Source organism: Erinaceus europaeus, chromosome 18, assembly GCF_950295315.1.
Source record: "Erinaceus europaeus chromosome 18, mEriEur2.1, whole genome shotgun sequence".
NCBI classification, from domain to species: domain Eukaryota; kingdom Metazoa; phylum Chordata; class Mammalia; order Eulipotyphla; family Erinaceidae; genus Erinaceus; species Erinaceus europaeus.
This window is the reverse complement of record NC_080179.1, coordinates 75,569,917-75,585,869: the sequence shown is the minus strand read 5'-3', so window position 1 is coordinate 75,585,869 and position 15,953 is coordinate 75,569,917. Positions and strand designations below refer to the sequence as shown.

At 44.3% G+C, this 15,953-nt stretch overlaps 1 protein-coding gene across 2 annotated transcripts in view; it reads left to right on the top strand.

Moving 5' to 3' along the window:
• The first annotated feature begins 601 nt into the window (after nt 1–601).
• The window catches only part of TCF12 (transcription factor 12), a 296,687-nt gene continuing 281,335 nt past the window's right edge, over nt 602–15,953 (top strand). Inside the window, exons 1-3 of one of the 2 annotated variants that reach the window (XM_060178210.1) lie at nt 602–829; nt 1,654–1,750; nt 2,814–2,886. In XM_060178210.1, the coding sequence (XP_060034193.1) occupies nt 1,676–1,750; nt 2,814–2,886 (148 nt within the window). In that variant the 5' untranslated portion in view covers nt 602–829; nt 1,654–1,675. The remainder of the gene's footprint in view (nt 830–1,653; nt 1,751–2,813; nt 2,887–15,953) is intronic. The other variant, XM_060178211.1, reaches the window with a different exon arrangement.

Sequence of the window (15,953 nt, the reverse complement as noted above, 5' to 3'; positions counted from 1 at the left end):
CTGCGTGTCTGCCTGTCTGGGGAGCGCGGCCTCCGTGTCTGTCTGTCTGGGGAGCGCGGCTTCGGTGTGTGTCTGTCCCGGGGAGCGCGGCCTGCGTGTCTGCCTGTCCGGGGAGCGCGGCTTCCGTGTTTGTCTGTCCGGGGAGCGCGGCCTCGGTGTCTGTCTGTCCCTGAGAGCGCGGCTTCCGTGTTTGTCTGTCCGGGGAGCGCGGCCTCGGTGTCTGTCTGTCCCTGAGAGCGCGGCCTGCGTGTCTGTCTGTCCGGGGAGCGCGGCCTCGGTGTCTGCCTGTCCGGGCAGCGCGGCCTGCGTGTCTGTCTGTCCGGGGAGCGCGGCCTCGGTGTCCGCCGCTGCGCTCCGGAGCCCCAGCGGGGCGGGCCGGGCCGGGCCTGGCGGGACGCGGCGCCGCGGGCCCAGCTCAGCCCGCTGGGCTCCCCGGGGCCCCTGCCCGCCCCGCCCCGCCCCGCCCTCCTCCCTCCGTCCCTCCCTCCCTCCGTCCCTCCCTCCTCCCGCGGGCTTTGTCCCCCAGCGCGGCCGCGGCCCCTCCCCGCCCGGGCCGGCTCCTCCCCGCCTCCCCGCCGCCCCACTTCCTCGGCGGCCGAGGCGACGGCGGGCGCGCCGGGCAGCCAGGGGTTAACGCCGGGCTCTTCCCGGCGCGGAGGGATCCGCGGCCGAGCGGAGCGCGGTGCTGCGGCCGCCCCGGCGGAAAATGTCCGCCTGACGAGCCCCGCAAGTTGGCCTCGGGGGCACCGCCACCCGCCCCGGCAGCGAGGGGCGGCCAGGCCCGACCGCCGCCTCCCCGCCCGCACCTCCGGCTCGCGCGGGGCTTCAGGTGAGCCGGGCGCGGGGCGGCGGGAGGGGAAGCCCGAGCCGCTCTCCCGGCCGGAGTGAACTTTCATCGGGCTGGTGGATGCGGAGCCGGGGCGGCAGGTAACCGCGGGCGGGCGGGGCGGGGGCCGGGGCGGGGGCCGGGGCCGGGGCGCCCCCTCCTCCTCCTCCTCCTCCTCCTCCTCCTCCCGCACGACCCCGCGTGCCGCCCCGGCTCCCCGCCCCGCGCCCCGCGCCCCGCGCCCCTTTGTAGCGCGGCGCCCGCCCCGGGGCTCCCTCCAAGTTGGGCGGCGTGGCGGGCGGGCGGCCGGGCCTGCGCTCCCCGCGGGCGCTGGTCGCGGGCTCCGGGGCTGCGGAGCGCGGCTCATTGTTCGGCAGGTCGCGGGCCGGGCGGCCGGGAGGCGGCGGGCGGGCGCGGGGCCCCGCGAGTTGTCTGTCCGGGCGCCGACGTCCGGCTGCCGGGGGGGCGCGGGCCGACTCCCGGGGCCCGGCCGGGCATGGCGGGGCGGCGGCGGGGCGGCGGCGGGGCGGCGGCGGGGCGGGCCTGCGGGCGCCGCGCTCCCGGCAACTTGTCAGCCCCATTGTTGCCGCGCCGCTCGGCCCCCGGGAAGCTCCGCGCCGCCCCCGGGAAGCTCCGCGCGCCGGGCCGGGCCGGGCCGGGCCGGGCAACTTGGGGCAGCGGCGGGAGTTGCTCGCGGGCTGCGGGGGAGCCTGGCGCGCGCGGGGCGGGGGCGGGGGCGGGGGCGGGGGCGGGGGGGGTCCCGGGGCCCTGCCGCCTCCCCCCGGCCCGGCGGCTCGCGCTCAGCCCCCTGCCCTGCCCTCCCCCAGGACTGGCTACAAGTGAGCGAAGATGAACCCCCAGCAGCAGCGCATGGCCGCGATCGGCACCGACAAGGAGCTCAGCGACCTGCTGGACTTCAGCGCGGTAGGCGCCCCCTTCCCCGGGGGGCTCGGGGGGCTGGGGGGGGGGTCCCCGCGCTCCGCCGAGGTTGACGCGACCCGGGGCAGGAAGAAAGGAACCGGGCGGAGGCGGAGGGGGGTGTGGAGGCCCAGCGGCGTGACTGCCATCTGCTCCCGGCCCGGGACTCAGCCCGCCGGCCGGACGCCTCAACTTGGATGCGCCGTCCAGACTTTTCATGGCCGGGAGGGCGGGGGTGCCCACTGGTTGGCGCCCGGGGAGGTGTGTGAGTGTGTGTGTGTGTGTGTGTGTGTGTCTGTGTCTGTGTCTGTGTCTGTGTCTGTGCTTGCTATCAACCGACTTTTTAATTTTTTTTTTTAAATTTATTTTTTATTTATTTATTTTAGTTTTGTCTTCTACTGTCCTCCCCATTTCCGTTACCCCAGATGGGATGTATGTCGTTGATGGCGTCTGAAAGATGTCAGTTGTAAGAAAGCCCACAGTGGGCTAGAATTGTTGCAAGTCTTTCGAGTTTGAACACTTTGAAGATACATGGAATGCTTACATTACCTATACAGTTGATATATACAGATACACTGTATTTAAAAAATAATTTTTTTTTTTTTTTAGACATGTTTAATAGCCGAGTGACTCGAAGCTTCAGACCAATCCTCTTTGCCCTAGTTAGTCGACTTGCTTTCTGAACTGTTGGAGGCAGGACTCGTACCTGCATGATAAAACTGTTATAGTGACTCCTTACCGTATAGAATGATGTCCCTGGCTGGACTTGTGATTGTGCAAATGAATCGCATTGATTGAGATTCAAAGATTGTTTTTACCATTTAAGTCGAACCATATAAGCTCTTTCATTTAAGCGACTGGATTTTCAGAACAGAATCTAACCCAGATTTCCAAGTAATTCTTGGGGAATAGTTTTGTGTTTACCTTTCTGAATCTGAACATAGATGAAATTTTATGTTAACTCTCTCCTGAAATACAGTAATTAACCATGACTCGGGTTGGACATTTTGTTTGCAGTCTTACTAGAAGAATTTTAGAACTAATAAGATGTGTTTGGACTATTTTGCAGATGTTTTCCCCACCTGTTAATAGTGGGAAAACCAGACCAACCACACTGGGAAGCAGTCAGTTCAGTGGATCAGGTAAGATGATGACTGAAATCAGAAGCTCTTGGTTTGGTGTTGTGATACATGTTAGTAGAAAAATATGAAGTGTTTTAATAGCTTCATGCAGTTTTTTAGTGGAATTTAGCATTGTAGACAAGCCAGAGTTGCCTGCTGCAAGGAGGGCACCTTTGATATTTCTGTAAGAATTCCAGTACGGATTTACAGTTCTCGTTTCTCTGAATTCTAAAAGTGAAGATTGTGTTATATGAGTACAACGAGTTAGATCATGACTAAGAAAAGTACCAGGAGAAAATGCTGCATGCTTTAAGTGCAGTCCATTTTTTATGTTCATTTAAACAGGTGTGTTTAATTTTTCAGCTTTTTTTTTTTTTTATTAAACAGTGGGTTCTAGAGATTGAGAAACTAATATTATTTAATATATGCATATGGAAAGTAGAATTGAGTCAAGCAGCTCTTAAGATTTTAGTTTAAAAGAAAGCTATTAGCCTTGGGAAGGCCTCAAGTTACCAATTCTGTGGACAGTTACTTAAAAATATCAATATAACACATGCTAGGCTGTTAAGTGTTAGAAGTAGAAAGCTAGATTTTTTTTTTTTTTCAAGTACTTGGCTGAACTGAAATCTGCCCTCCATTCAGATTTCATTAGGATAATGTTTAGAGCAAGAAGGTAGCTTTTCACTTGGATTTATTCGTTAGTGCTCAGAGATGCCAAAGTAAACAAAAATTAAAGCTGTGACCGTATCATCTTAAGAAACCAGTTATCAGATCTTTGGGTTCCCTTGGTAGAATAATGGTTTGTATCAACTGTTACTAAGAGCAAGTATCAGAAAAAAGGGCTAATTTCTTAAACAAACTAACACTTTATATCACCTTACTATTAAGGAATTTCTCTATTTAAAAACCACACAATAATATATTAAAACTAATTTTGAGTGATGAGTTGTAGTTTATCATTTCAAATCAGTGAAGTAAAAGCATTTTGGATTTTAAATGTCTTAAAGGCTAGCTAATATTACCCTTAATCTAGAGGAAATGTCAGCCAGACTCCCAACTCATTTCCCACCTTCCTTTTATCGGTGATCATTTGAAAATTGTCATTTTTGAATTAAGAGGGGAAGAAGATTATTAACATAGAAGAACATTATATTGCATTTACTACTTTTTTTTACATCTCAGTTTTTGCAGCAAATGATTCATTATCAGAACTTTCAAATTTACTTTTTCTAATATATAATAGATGCTTACTACGTTTCATTAGCTGAGTAGTCATATTGTTGTTTCAAATTGTTTTTACTTGAATTGTGAAAAATGTCATTGGTGACATGAATTTTGAGATGTGACTATCAGAACTGCATTTTGATTTCAGAATAAGAGCACTTCTATGTCTGTCTTTTTTTCTTTTTTTTTACTTTTTTTTTAAACTAGAGCAGTGCTCAGCTCTGTGGTTTCTGATGATATGCAGGGATTGAACCTGCAGCTTCAGTACTGCAAGCATGAAAGCCAGTTTGCGTAATGACTGCTATCCCCCATTCCATTGTAATGTGTGCTCTGCCAGGTGTGCCACCACCCAGCCCCTTCTCCCATCCCATATGCGTGCTTTGTGAAAATTAAGACGGTGTTATTTAGATAGTGTGAGGCATTAAAAAGTATGTGGGAACTGGGTGTATATTTTAAACATGGCATTGGACATGTTGTGTCAGTTTCTCTTCAGAAATTATGTCATACAAAGAAAAAAAATTTTTTTCTGCATTATAGAGTTGGTCATAGTATTTTTAAAGTAGACTTTTGTCATTTTTTTTTTTTTTAACTGATAGGTGTGTTCTTTACCCATTGAAAGTTTGAGCTGTTTACCTATATTTGGTACTTATTTCTGTGATTTGTTTTAAGTGCTAGATTGAGACAGAAGACTATGACTTTGAATGATGATTGAACAGAATCACACTTTTTTGGAAGGGAATTTTGTTTTTTTTTAGAATATATGGAAAGATATGATTCTTATAATAATTCCTTATCTGAAAGAGAATGTCTAATAAAAGAAATTGGCATGACAGTGTTTCATTTAACATACTTTATATACTATTGACATTTGAATAATCTTTGTCCATTTCAAAGAATTAGTAATGTGACTTAGTGCCTGTTTGTAGCATATAAAGAGCTAAAGCTTTATTCTTGGTTTTTAAAGAAATGCTTTAAAAATTAGCAGTTTCTTGAATAATGTTTGTAAAACACCAGGCGTTTTTGCCTCATGAAAACCAGAATGGTATAGTATAATAGTCTTTTTTGATGACTATTTGTCTTTTTTTGAGGATGACTTAATTTCACAGTGGGCTTTTTTTTTTTTTTTTTTTTTTTTGATAAACAATGTAGAAAACTTCAATTTTTTTTTTTTTAATATGAAAGCATGTGCCTCTATCCTGTCGTATGTAGTGTGTTCCCTATTCCTTTTTGTGACACTGAGGATTGAACCCAGGGCCCTGTGCATGTGTGATGTCTACCTTCCTCTCTTCCTTCCATCCTTCCCAGACCAAGCCCATCCATGGAATCTGGTACTATCTATCCATGATGTCCCATGTGGCCTTGGATCTTGAACCCAGGGCCTCATGGATGCTAACGTGGGTGCTCCTCAGGGTGGACTTTCTCCTGACCTCCGTGATGTTATTTAAAAAAAATCCTTTCCCCAAATCAAACAGGTAGATGACACCTTGGAAAGATGAATGTTTTTTACCACTGTTTGTCTGGAGTCTGCCGCAGTGCCAGCTCTCTGCGTGATAGGCAGACTAGGAATCTGCATGGAGTCGGGAAGTCTGACCTTGAGAGAGCCCCCCCACGGTTAGGGCAGGTTATGAGGAAGACTCGAGGAAAGATTGACGGAAGTTCAGGCGCTTCAGGTGCTTCCATCCGCTGCGATTCCAACTTCACAACTTCAGGGGTTTAGTTTACTAGAACTAAGTTTTAGTTTTAATTAAAATTAAATGTTTGCGGATGATACCTGGAATTTTGTCGCTGTGAATCAAACTAATGAGAGATGTTAGAAGGGAGTGGATGTCTTTGTCCTTCAAGCCTACTTTGCCCCTGGTATTTCTAGTAAGATGAGTACAGCCTTACTTTTCTGTAATTAAACCAGAGTTTTGTAATGTATCATGTGATTTTTCTTTGCTTGCTGAGATTTTGGGAAACAATTGTGAGAACAATATTTGAGCTCTTAAATTTGAAAGTAAATGTAATTTGTCATTCTTTAATTTCTGATCAATTTTTTTTGCAGTGCTTATTTTCAGTTGTTTTAAAAAAGCTTCTTGAAAATACTCATAAGGCCATAAAAATGAATTATCCCTAAATTGCTCTTACATAATTTTTAAGTTAAAGTAAAGTAACCTTTTCCCTTGTTTTGTTTTTTCTTTTTAAATTATTTTATTTTATTTTATTTTCCTTCCTCCAGGGTTATTAGCTGCACTACAAATCCACTGCTCCTGGAGGCTTTTTTTTTTTTTCCTTTTGTTGCCCTTGTTTATCGTTGTTGTTATTATTGCTGTCGTCATTGTTGGATAGGACAGAGAGAAAAGGAGAGAGGAGGGGAAGACAGAGAGGGGGAGAGAAAGACAGACACCTGCAGACCTGCTTCACCGCCTGTGAAGTGACTCCCCTGCAGGTGGGGAGCCGGGTCTTGAACCGGTCCTTGTGCTTAACTCCCTATGCTACCGCCAGGCCCCTTTCTTTGTAAATTAGAGGAGTGCTCAGCTCTGCCTCCTGGTGATGCTGGCACCTCAGGCATGTAAGTCTGTTGCTGTTTCTTACAGCACTAAACCTTTCTTAAATATTTTAAATTGTATTTTAACTTACTTATTTTTGGATAGAGACAGAAATTGAAAGGAGAGAGAGAGAGACAGACAGACAGACAAGCAGCACTGTTTCACCAGTTGTGAAGCTTTCCCCTTGCAGTTGGGGACCAGGCCTTGAACCCAGCTCCTTGTGCGCTGAAATGCGTGCGCTCAACCAGGTGCACCCCAGTGCTAAAAAATTGTAGATTAACAGGCAGAAAATAGAAAATTGTAGATTAATATGCAGTTGTAAGAATATAGAGACCACATGTATGCTTTACCAGGTTTTACACAATGATAACATGTTATAAAACTGTTATGAAAGTGAGATAATTGACAATGATATAGTTACGATATAAAAGTTCCACCACCTTTGGTGTTTCCTTTTATTGTACCTGTTTCACAACTTTAAAAAAAAAAATCATGCTAAGATTTTAAATACCTGTTCCTGTTAAATAGCATACTTTTCAGCTTGTTGTAGCGTTATTTGAAAAAGTGAAGGAAAAAATCATGAAAGAGAAAATCAGAATTTTATCAATGTGTTTTTAAGTTGAGCCGTAGAAGTTGCAGTGGTAATTTAAATAGAGCGGAAAGAAGGCTTGGCTTTTTACTTAATGTCACAAATAGAGTGAGATTGTAATGACTGTGTACTAATACAGACTTGGTTAGGTTTCAGTACTGTTACTTGGGTAACTGAACTGTTAGTTACTTCCGTTAAGCTGTAGTGACAGATGAGAGGAACTCCAGAGCTAGTAAGCATGTGGGAAAAATGTTTTGGGGTGTATGTGGTCTGTTGTCAGGTGGCTCACTTAGGGCAGAAGTTAAGTAGCAAAGGGAATTCTTAGATTCCTTTAGAGAGTATGCATTTGGAAAACAGAACAAGTAGAGACAAGATTATATCCATGACTTTTTTTGTGCTTTCTGAAATGATTTCCTTTTAATTTTTTTATTATCTTTATTTATTTTTTGGATAGAGGCAGCCAGATATTGAAAGGAAGGGTGGTTTAGAGAGGAAGAGAGACAGAGAGAAACCTGCAGCTCTGCTTCACCACTCATGAAGCTTCCATCCTGCAGATGGGGACAGCGGGCTTGAACTTGGGTCCTTACACGTTGTAACATGTGCACTCAACCAGGTAAGCCATCACCTGGCCCCTAAAAAATTTTTCTACTGTGTTCTTTTAAAAAATCATGGTTTGTAATGGATTAAAAATCAGTCGGACTAATTACATTTTAGAGAATTGTTTATACAATGAGGCAAGCATAATCAACAATTATTTTTATCAATTTTAACAATTTAAATACAAATTCTGGTTCTGTCTTTTAGGCTATCATTTAGTGTGTTTTACCCTTTGAGTTTCTGAGTAATTCTTTTTTCCCCCCTTTTGTTGCAGCCTTGTTTTGTTTATTATTGTTGTTATTGATATCGTTCTTTGTTGGATAGGACAGAGAGAAATGGAGAGAGGAGGGGAAGACAGAGAGGGGGAAAGACAGACACCTGCAGACCTGCTTCACTGCCTGCGAAGCGATTCCCCTGCAGGTGGGGAGCTGGGGGATTGAACCGGGATCCTTACGCTGGTCCTTGCGCTTTGTGCCATGTGCGGGTAACCCACTGCGTTACAGCTCGACCCCCCCCCCCCCCAGTAATTCTTTTGAAACAGGAAGATGAAAGTATTGAACCTTGAATGTAATCATAGTCATCTGCACATTTTAGATTGAACGGGACTATTTTAAAGTTTTCTCTTCACCAGATACCCTTCTTGTGTAGTCAGTCCTGTGCAAATTTTATTGCTTGCCAGGTACTTTTTCATTCAGATAGAGCAGGAGTGAGGAGCCTTTTTTTTTTTTTTTTTTTTTTTTGCGCTAAGGTCCATTTGGATATTTATGAAATCATTCTCAGGCTATGCAAAATTATCATCTTAAATATTAGCACTTAATGCTGCCATGAACAAAGCTGTGTTTGCCTTGTCAGAGTCAGGCCGAATGATTTCACTGGCCATAAGTTCTCTACCTCTGAGATAGAGTGGGAGAGACACTGCAGCTTTAGAGACCTCCCACCCCACCCCCCTTACCAACTGCACCACGACACCGCCATGCGGTGCCACTGTTTTAAACTGGGCCACACTCCTGGCAAAATGCAGGCCCTGCCTGGTGAGCTCTCTGCCTTCATAACCAGGCCTGGAATGTCATTGCTTGACTAATGTCACAGGCTTGTCATAAGAGTAGAGTAATACTAGAAAGGGTTTTCTGGGAAAAAGAAGTCTGTATGGTATGTGGGATATCTTTTTGGAAAAATCATTTAATGGGGAGTAGATAGCATATGGTTATACAAAGAGACTCATGCCTGAGGCTATGGAGTCCCAGGGTAAAAAAAAAAAGGATTATTTTTGGATATTACATGAATAATTTCCTTTCTTCCTTTTTGGGTTATCACATGGGCTTGGTACCTACATACCAAATTCATCATTCCCAGGGGTCATTTCCCCCCTTCCTTTTTTTTTTTTTACTTTTTAATTTATAGAATGGAAATATTGACAAGACTCCAGGATGAGAGGGGTACAACTCCACACAATTCCCACCACCAGAACTCCGTATCCCCTCCCCTCCCCCTGATAACTTTCCTGTCCTTTAACCCTCTGGGAGTATGGACCCAGGGTCACTGTGGGATGCAGAAGGTGGAAGGTCTGGCTTCTGTAACTGCTTCCCCGCTGAACATGGGCGTTGACAGGTGGATCCATACTCCCAGCCTGCCTCTCTCTTTCCCTAGTGGGGTGGGTTTCTGGGGGAATCGGAGTTCCAGGACACATTGGTGGGGTCGTCTGTCTAGTGAAGTCAGCTTGGCGTCATGGCAGCATCTGGGACCTGGGGTCTGGAAAAGATACAAAGCATATTCTCATGCCGGTCCTTGCGCTTTGCGCTTTACGCCACCTGCGCTTAGCCTGCAGCGCTACTGCCTGACTCCCTTAAAGCATATCCTGGGGAGTCGGGCGGTAGCACAGTGGGTTAAGCGCACATGGCGCGAAGCACAAGGACCTGAGTAATGATCCGGGTTCGAGCCCCCAGCTCCCCACCTGCAGGGGACTCACTTCACAGATGGTGAAGCAAGTCTGCAGGTGTCTGTCTTTCTCTCCCCCTCTTTGTCTTCCCCTCCTCTCTCCATTTCTCTCTATTCTATCCAGAAACGATGACATCAATAACAACAATAATAACTACACAACAATGAAAAACAAGGGCAACAAAAGGGAAAATAAATAAATGTTTTAAAAAAGCATATCCTGTACTCCACCTTAAGCCAGAGCTGAGCAGTCCTCTGGTTCTATATATATATATATATATATATATATATATATATATATATATATATACACACACACACACACACACACACATACATACATACATACAGCAGAATAAATTGTTGACTAATCATGAACCTAAAGGCAAGAATATTGCAGATGAAGATTTGGGGTCTCTTTTGAAAAAAGCTAGTAGTGGGTCTATTTAGGTGTATTCCAAGGGGCCCATGACTTCACTAGTTTTTGCCTGAGCCTGACAGCTAATATGCAGGTGGACACAGGTTGTTGTTTGAGGAGATGGTGTCATAGTTGGAAAAAGGACTAGAAAGCTGGATCAGGGAAGAGGGTAGCTCCCAAATACGGGAAAATTAGATAAATATTGTTAACTGCAAAGCCCACCTGTTTGTTCTGGGGCCCATAATCAGCACAGGGGCCTATGTAGCCTCTGTATCCCTGCAGGTCTGAGCTCGCATCCTGTGGTCACTGCTAGGAACATTCCAGGCTATGCCAATTTCCAGACCCATCTTCCTCAGGTGGTAGAGAGAGTATATTGCCCAACTTCCCTTAGGAGAACGGAACAGTCCCTACCATTATTGATCCACACTGAGGGCTAGGTCCTGTAGGGGCCCACAAAGAAGTCCACTATTGTTCCTGATGGAGGTGACCAGTGACCATTTTTCCCTTTTATTTCATAGGAAAGAGGGAAATTGAGAGGGAAGTGGCAGGCCTCTTGTGAAACTTCTCCCCTGCATGTGTGGAGCTGGGGTTTGAACCCAGATTCTTGCACTTGGTTTGAATAATTTCTTTTTAATGAAAACATTAGAATTACAAATACAAGTTGAAATATATAAGATCAGAAGTCTAATGAACAAAGATACTGTTCTGATAAATAGTTGAGCCATTATTTATCTTTCACTGCCATTTGTTTTTTAACATGAAAGAGAACCAGAGCGTCACTCTGGCACATGTGATGCGAGGGATCAAACTTAGGACTTGATGCTCCCAAGTCCAACGCTCTTGTCACTAAGGACACGTTCTGGGCCACTCAGATTGCCATATAATTGCATGGTTAGTTACCTACTATGTGTCTCCTGTTAATCTAGGGATAGTAGGTTTTGGGAAAGTGGGAATGAAGACCATAGGCCATAAAAAGTAAAGGCATTTCATTATGTAGGTAGGATGATCAAATTATTAAAGTAAAATTGCACGGTAGATAGACTTATATGGCATAAAACATGTCAGCAATGGGCATATTAATGTAGTTTAAATTGAGTCCATTAGAATAAAAATTTGCTAAAAGTTAGGGAACTAATTGGCTTAACTAACTGGCTCTATTAACTTTGAGGGAGATAAAAAACACGAATTAGTGAAGAATTAGTCTCAGCTGTGGCACAACATTAAAAAGACAAAAAAACCCAAAAAACAAACAAACAAAAAATACCTAGAAATGGGAATTTGACTTGCTCCATGACCCTGCTACTGTTCAGGAAAGAGAAGGTTGTTTTTATTGATCATCACTCTTGAGCTCATGTTTACATGCTGTTACCTTGAGCTTGGCTGCATGGATTCAAATCCGATCATTGCCGCTTACCAGCTGAGTGTACCTGGGTAAATTACTTAATTTCTCTATGCTTCTATAAATTTTTATAAATTTTTTTTTAATATTTCCCCTTTTGTTGCCCTTGTTTTTTATTGTTATTGTAGTTGTTGTTGTTGTTACTGATGTCATCATTGTTAGGACAGAGAGAAATCGAGAGAGGAGGGGAAGACAGAGGGGGGAGAGAAAGACAGACACCTGCAGACCTGCTTCACCGCCTGTGAAGCGACTCCCCTGCAGGTGGGGAGCTGGGGGCTCGAACCGGGATCCTTACCCCCGACCTTGCGCTTCAGCTTCTGTTTCTTAATCTGCAAAATAGAAGTTTCGAGGTGGCGTTGGCGTAGTGAGTGGATAAGGACAAGTGCCAGAAGTGGCCGAAGTGGAAGGGTTGGATTTCTGGAGGTCACAGAAATTCCTTAGGGCTGCAGATCGGGCAGAATTGGGGACAGTAGTGCGGAATCGTTCTGAACATTTAAAACTTCACAGAACCTGGAACTTCGTCCAATTTGGGATTGCTAAGAGAAGTTTCTGGCAGTACAGGGAGGTTAATTTATGTTGATTTTGAAAGAAGTAAACAGCTCTTTTTTGCCTGTAGGATCAGTAAATACAATATATATAGCTTTTCCACCTTTGGGGAAAGAAAAAGATTGAAGAATAGGAAAGCAACAAGGGAAAAGATTACCCATTGTTTCTCAATCCAGAGAAAGTTGTTTTGATTTCTTTCATTTTAGTATTTTTTTTCTGTTAGTCCTTAGTCTTTGCAAAGTCAAAAGTTTAATGATGGTTCCACTTGTTAAAAAAATATTTATTTATTTCCTTTTGTTGCCCTTGTTGTTTGTTTTATTTACTTATTTACTTTTTGATATTTATTTCTTTTTGTTGTAGTTATTATTGTTGATGATGTAATTGTTGGATAGGACAGAGAGAAATGGAGAGAGGAAGGAAAGACAGAGAGGGGGAAAGATAGACAGATACCTGCATACCTGCTTCACCACCTGTGAAGCGACTCCCCTGCAGGTGGGGGGGGGTGGCTCAAACCGGGATCCTTATGCTTTGCCCCACTTGCGCTTAACCCGCTTGGCTACCAACTGACTCCCCTTGTTTTATTGTTGTAGTTATTATTGTTGTTATTGATGTTGTTGTTGGACAGGACAGAGAGAAGTGGAGAGAGGAGGGGAAGACAGGAGGAGAAAAAGACAGACACCTGCAGACTTGCTTCACTGCCTGTGAAGTGACTCTTCTGCACGTGGGGAGCCGGGGGCTCGAACTGGGATCTTTTCGCGGGTCCTTGCACTTTGCGCCACGTGCGCTTAACCCGCTCTGCTGCCACCCGACTCCCTGACAGTTCCACTTTTATATCCTCCTTTTTAGTTTTGCTTAATATTGTGAACATTTTCTCATGTTTTTAAAGATTCATTTTAAATTGGGTTTAAATTTGTATTTTACATGGCAGGCTATATTATAATAGATCAGCTCTATTTAACTGTTGGCTTGACAGTTAAAATTCTTTTAATTTGATTTATGCTGTTATTATGATAGGGAACACCTTTTTGTACAGCTACATTTGTGTTCACACTTTCAGTGCTTTCGGATAGTAGATGTAGATTGTCTCCCTCTCTCTCCCTCTCTCTCTCTCTCTCTCTCTCTCTCTCTCTCTCCAAGTTATAATTAAAGCTAAGGCACTGAATACCCGAAGGAGATGAACTCAGAGGGAGATAAATTATCAGGCCAAGGATGGATGTTAATGGTAGGGTGAGATGTATACAATTTGTGACTTTGGTTGATCACTCAATGTAAAATGCACACTATTAGAATATGAGAGTATAGGTGTATGTATGATGACACTTGATGCAGCTTTGGTTGATCACTCAATGTAAAATGCACACTACTGGAATATGAGAGTATGGGTGTGTGTGTGTATGATGACACTTAGTTTAGCTTTATATTTTTTATAAATGGATTGTGTGGTTACTGGAGGCGGTCCTCATCATTTTCTGGCCTGTGCTAATTGAAATGGAGTGGAATCTAATTGGCGCCTTAATCAGCGAGAGAATCCTTCAATTATTAACTTCTCCTAAGAGCAGTGAAGTATAGTGGGAAGAATCGAGCTCAGGAGTCCCAACAACTGAGTAGGAGTCAGTGACTCAATAGATGGCAAGACATTGAAATGCCCTGATTCTTAAACTTTTCTCCTTTGTAAAAAAGTGGATGGTAATGCCTACTTTCACAATCATTGTGGGGATCTGATCAGATCACCTCTGTTGTGTACTGCACAGCAGCTTCCAAAATGGGAGCTGCCAGTAATTGTAACATGAGTGGTAGTACTAATAACAGTAAAAATACCAAGTGCTTATTGAACTAGTATTATATGCTAGGCTATGTGCTACACAATTTAAGGGGGGGAATTATTTCTTTTTACTTTGAATGTATCAAGACGTTCAGTTGTAGTAGTTGGTGGGGATCAGGAAATGCTCCCGCAGGACAAACAACGTGGTAAAATCGCTGTCTGTGAAGCAGGAGACAGCTCGCTCACCACCACACAGGAGGACCCTGCGTGACAGGCGCCATGCCGCCTCTCCTCTCTTGCCCCTCTCTCCCTGTCTCAAAGAAAAAAAGAAAGAATGAGAGTTTGCAAGGGTGATGGTGGAATTATGCAGGCAAGAAGCTCAGTGTGCAGGGATTGTGTGTTTGTGTGGAACTCATGGATTGCTTTTTAGTGCAGTGAAAGTGTATATATTGTTTATATTCTAAAAGGAGGTCAGGTAGAGGAGTAATTTGGAAGGGCAAGTTCCTTTAACCTTCCTGTTTTGCAGACTAGGTATTCTATAGGACAGACTGGTGAGCAAGAAATATATGCATCGTTTAAAAATCCTCTTCTGTGCCTAGGCAGCATTTTCTTTCCAGCTCCTTGAAGTTCTTCCTGGACTAGAGGTATACCTTACATAAATAAGTAGAATAAAGTAAAAATGTATGTCACTTAAGATACACTATTTGGGAGACAGATTGGAGAAAATGTTAAGAAGAATGTCTAGTGTAGAGTTTCTTTCCCTGTTTAAGGAATCATTTATTTATGAGAGAGAACTAGAGCATCTCTCTGGTGCATGAGATACCAGGGATTAAACGTGGGACCTCATGCTCGTAAATCGCCAGTCTAGCTGCTGTGTCATCTCCTCACCTAGGCTCCTGCCTGCTTCTTTTCTTAAGGCAGAGGAGGAACATAAACTCTGGAAGTACGGAATAGCACATTGCAAATGAGGAGGACTTCTTGGTCCATATTCCCAGAGAGGTCAATGTTAGGGGAAGATGACAAGAGGGCTCTGAACTCAGGACCTGGGGAGAAAGATGGTGAGGGGAGAAAGGGGGGAGGAGGAAGGACATTTAGAAGTCGCAGGTGTGACTAAAAAGGAAGAGAACGTAGAACCATAGAAAAAATGGGCAAATCTACCTAACTATCTATAGCTATTCATAGAAATAATAGCCCATGTCTGTGGTCTTGGGAGAACTGATACAGTTTCCAGTGTAGGGAACGGCCACACAGAACTCTGGTGGTGGGAAAGGTGTGGAATTATAACCCTGTTATCTTACAGTTTTGTAAGTCAGTATTAAATCACTAATAAAAAAATGAGCAGAACTATTTTACAAGTTCATTTCTGGTGACTAGGGAGGTAGCTTAGTTGGTAGAATGCAGGACTTGCTTGTGTGTGACTCTGGGTTTAAATTCTGTTAGAGTTGAATGGGTATTCTGGTCTGCCTGTCTCTTTTTTATTAAATGGTAAATGATTTTTAAAAATTCACATATTTTGCTTTATAGTCCCTGGTGCAAACACTTATTTTAATATAAACATGCTTTAATGATTTAGTTTATCTGAAGTTCTGGGAAGATTCATGAAGATGCATTATTTTCCTCCTGTTTTAGTTTGTGTATTTAGGCTAAGGGCCAGGGTATGCTTCTCAGTATTATCGTTTCTTTAGTGTAGTGCTCAGCCCTGGAACTTATTTAAACTGTTTATGTATTCCTGCATCTTTTCTTGCTTCTGTGGAAGTCTATGAAAATGGATCATTACATTAGGGGTTTGGAGGGAAGAATTTAATTTTAATAAACTGAAGCACAAAGAAATTTGCTAGTAATACAACTATCACTTGACTCTTTTGTTTCCTGCAATATTATCCTGTAATTTCTTAACGTATACATGGTTTGCAAAGTCAATGTCTATTTTTATGTACAGAGAGTAAGCTTTGTGTATTTATTTTTTTCCCCCATGTTTAAAATGTCTCTGTGTTTCAGCTTAAAATGTGCTCTCATCAAGACTGTGATGAGTCATCCAAGCTACTGTAAGCTGATTGGGGACTTGCAGATCACACAGAAATGAAATAGCT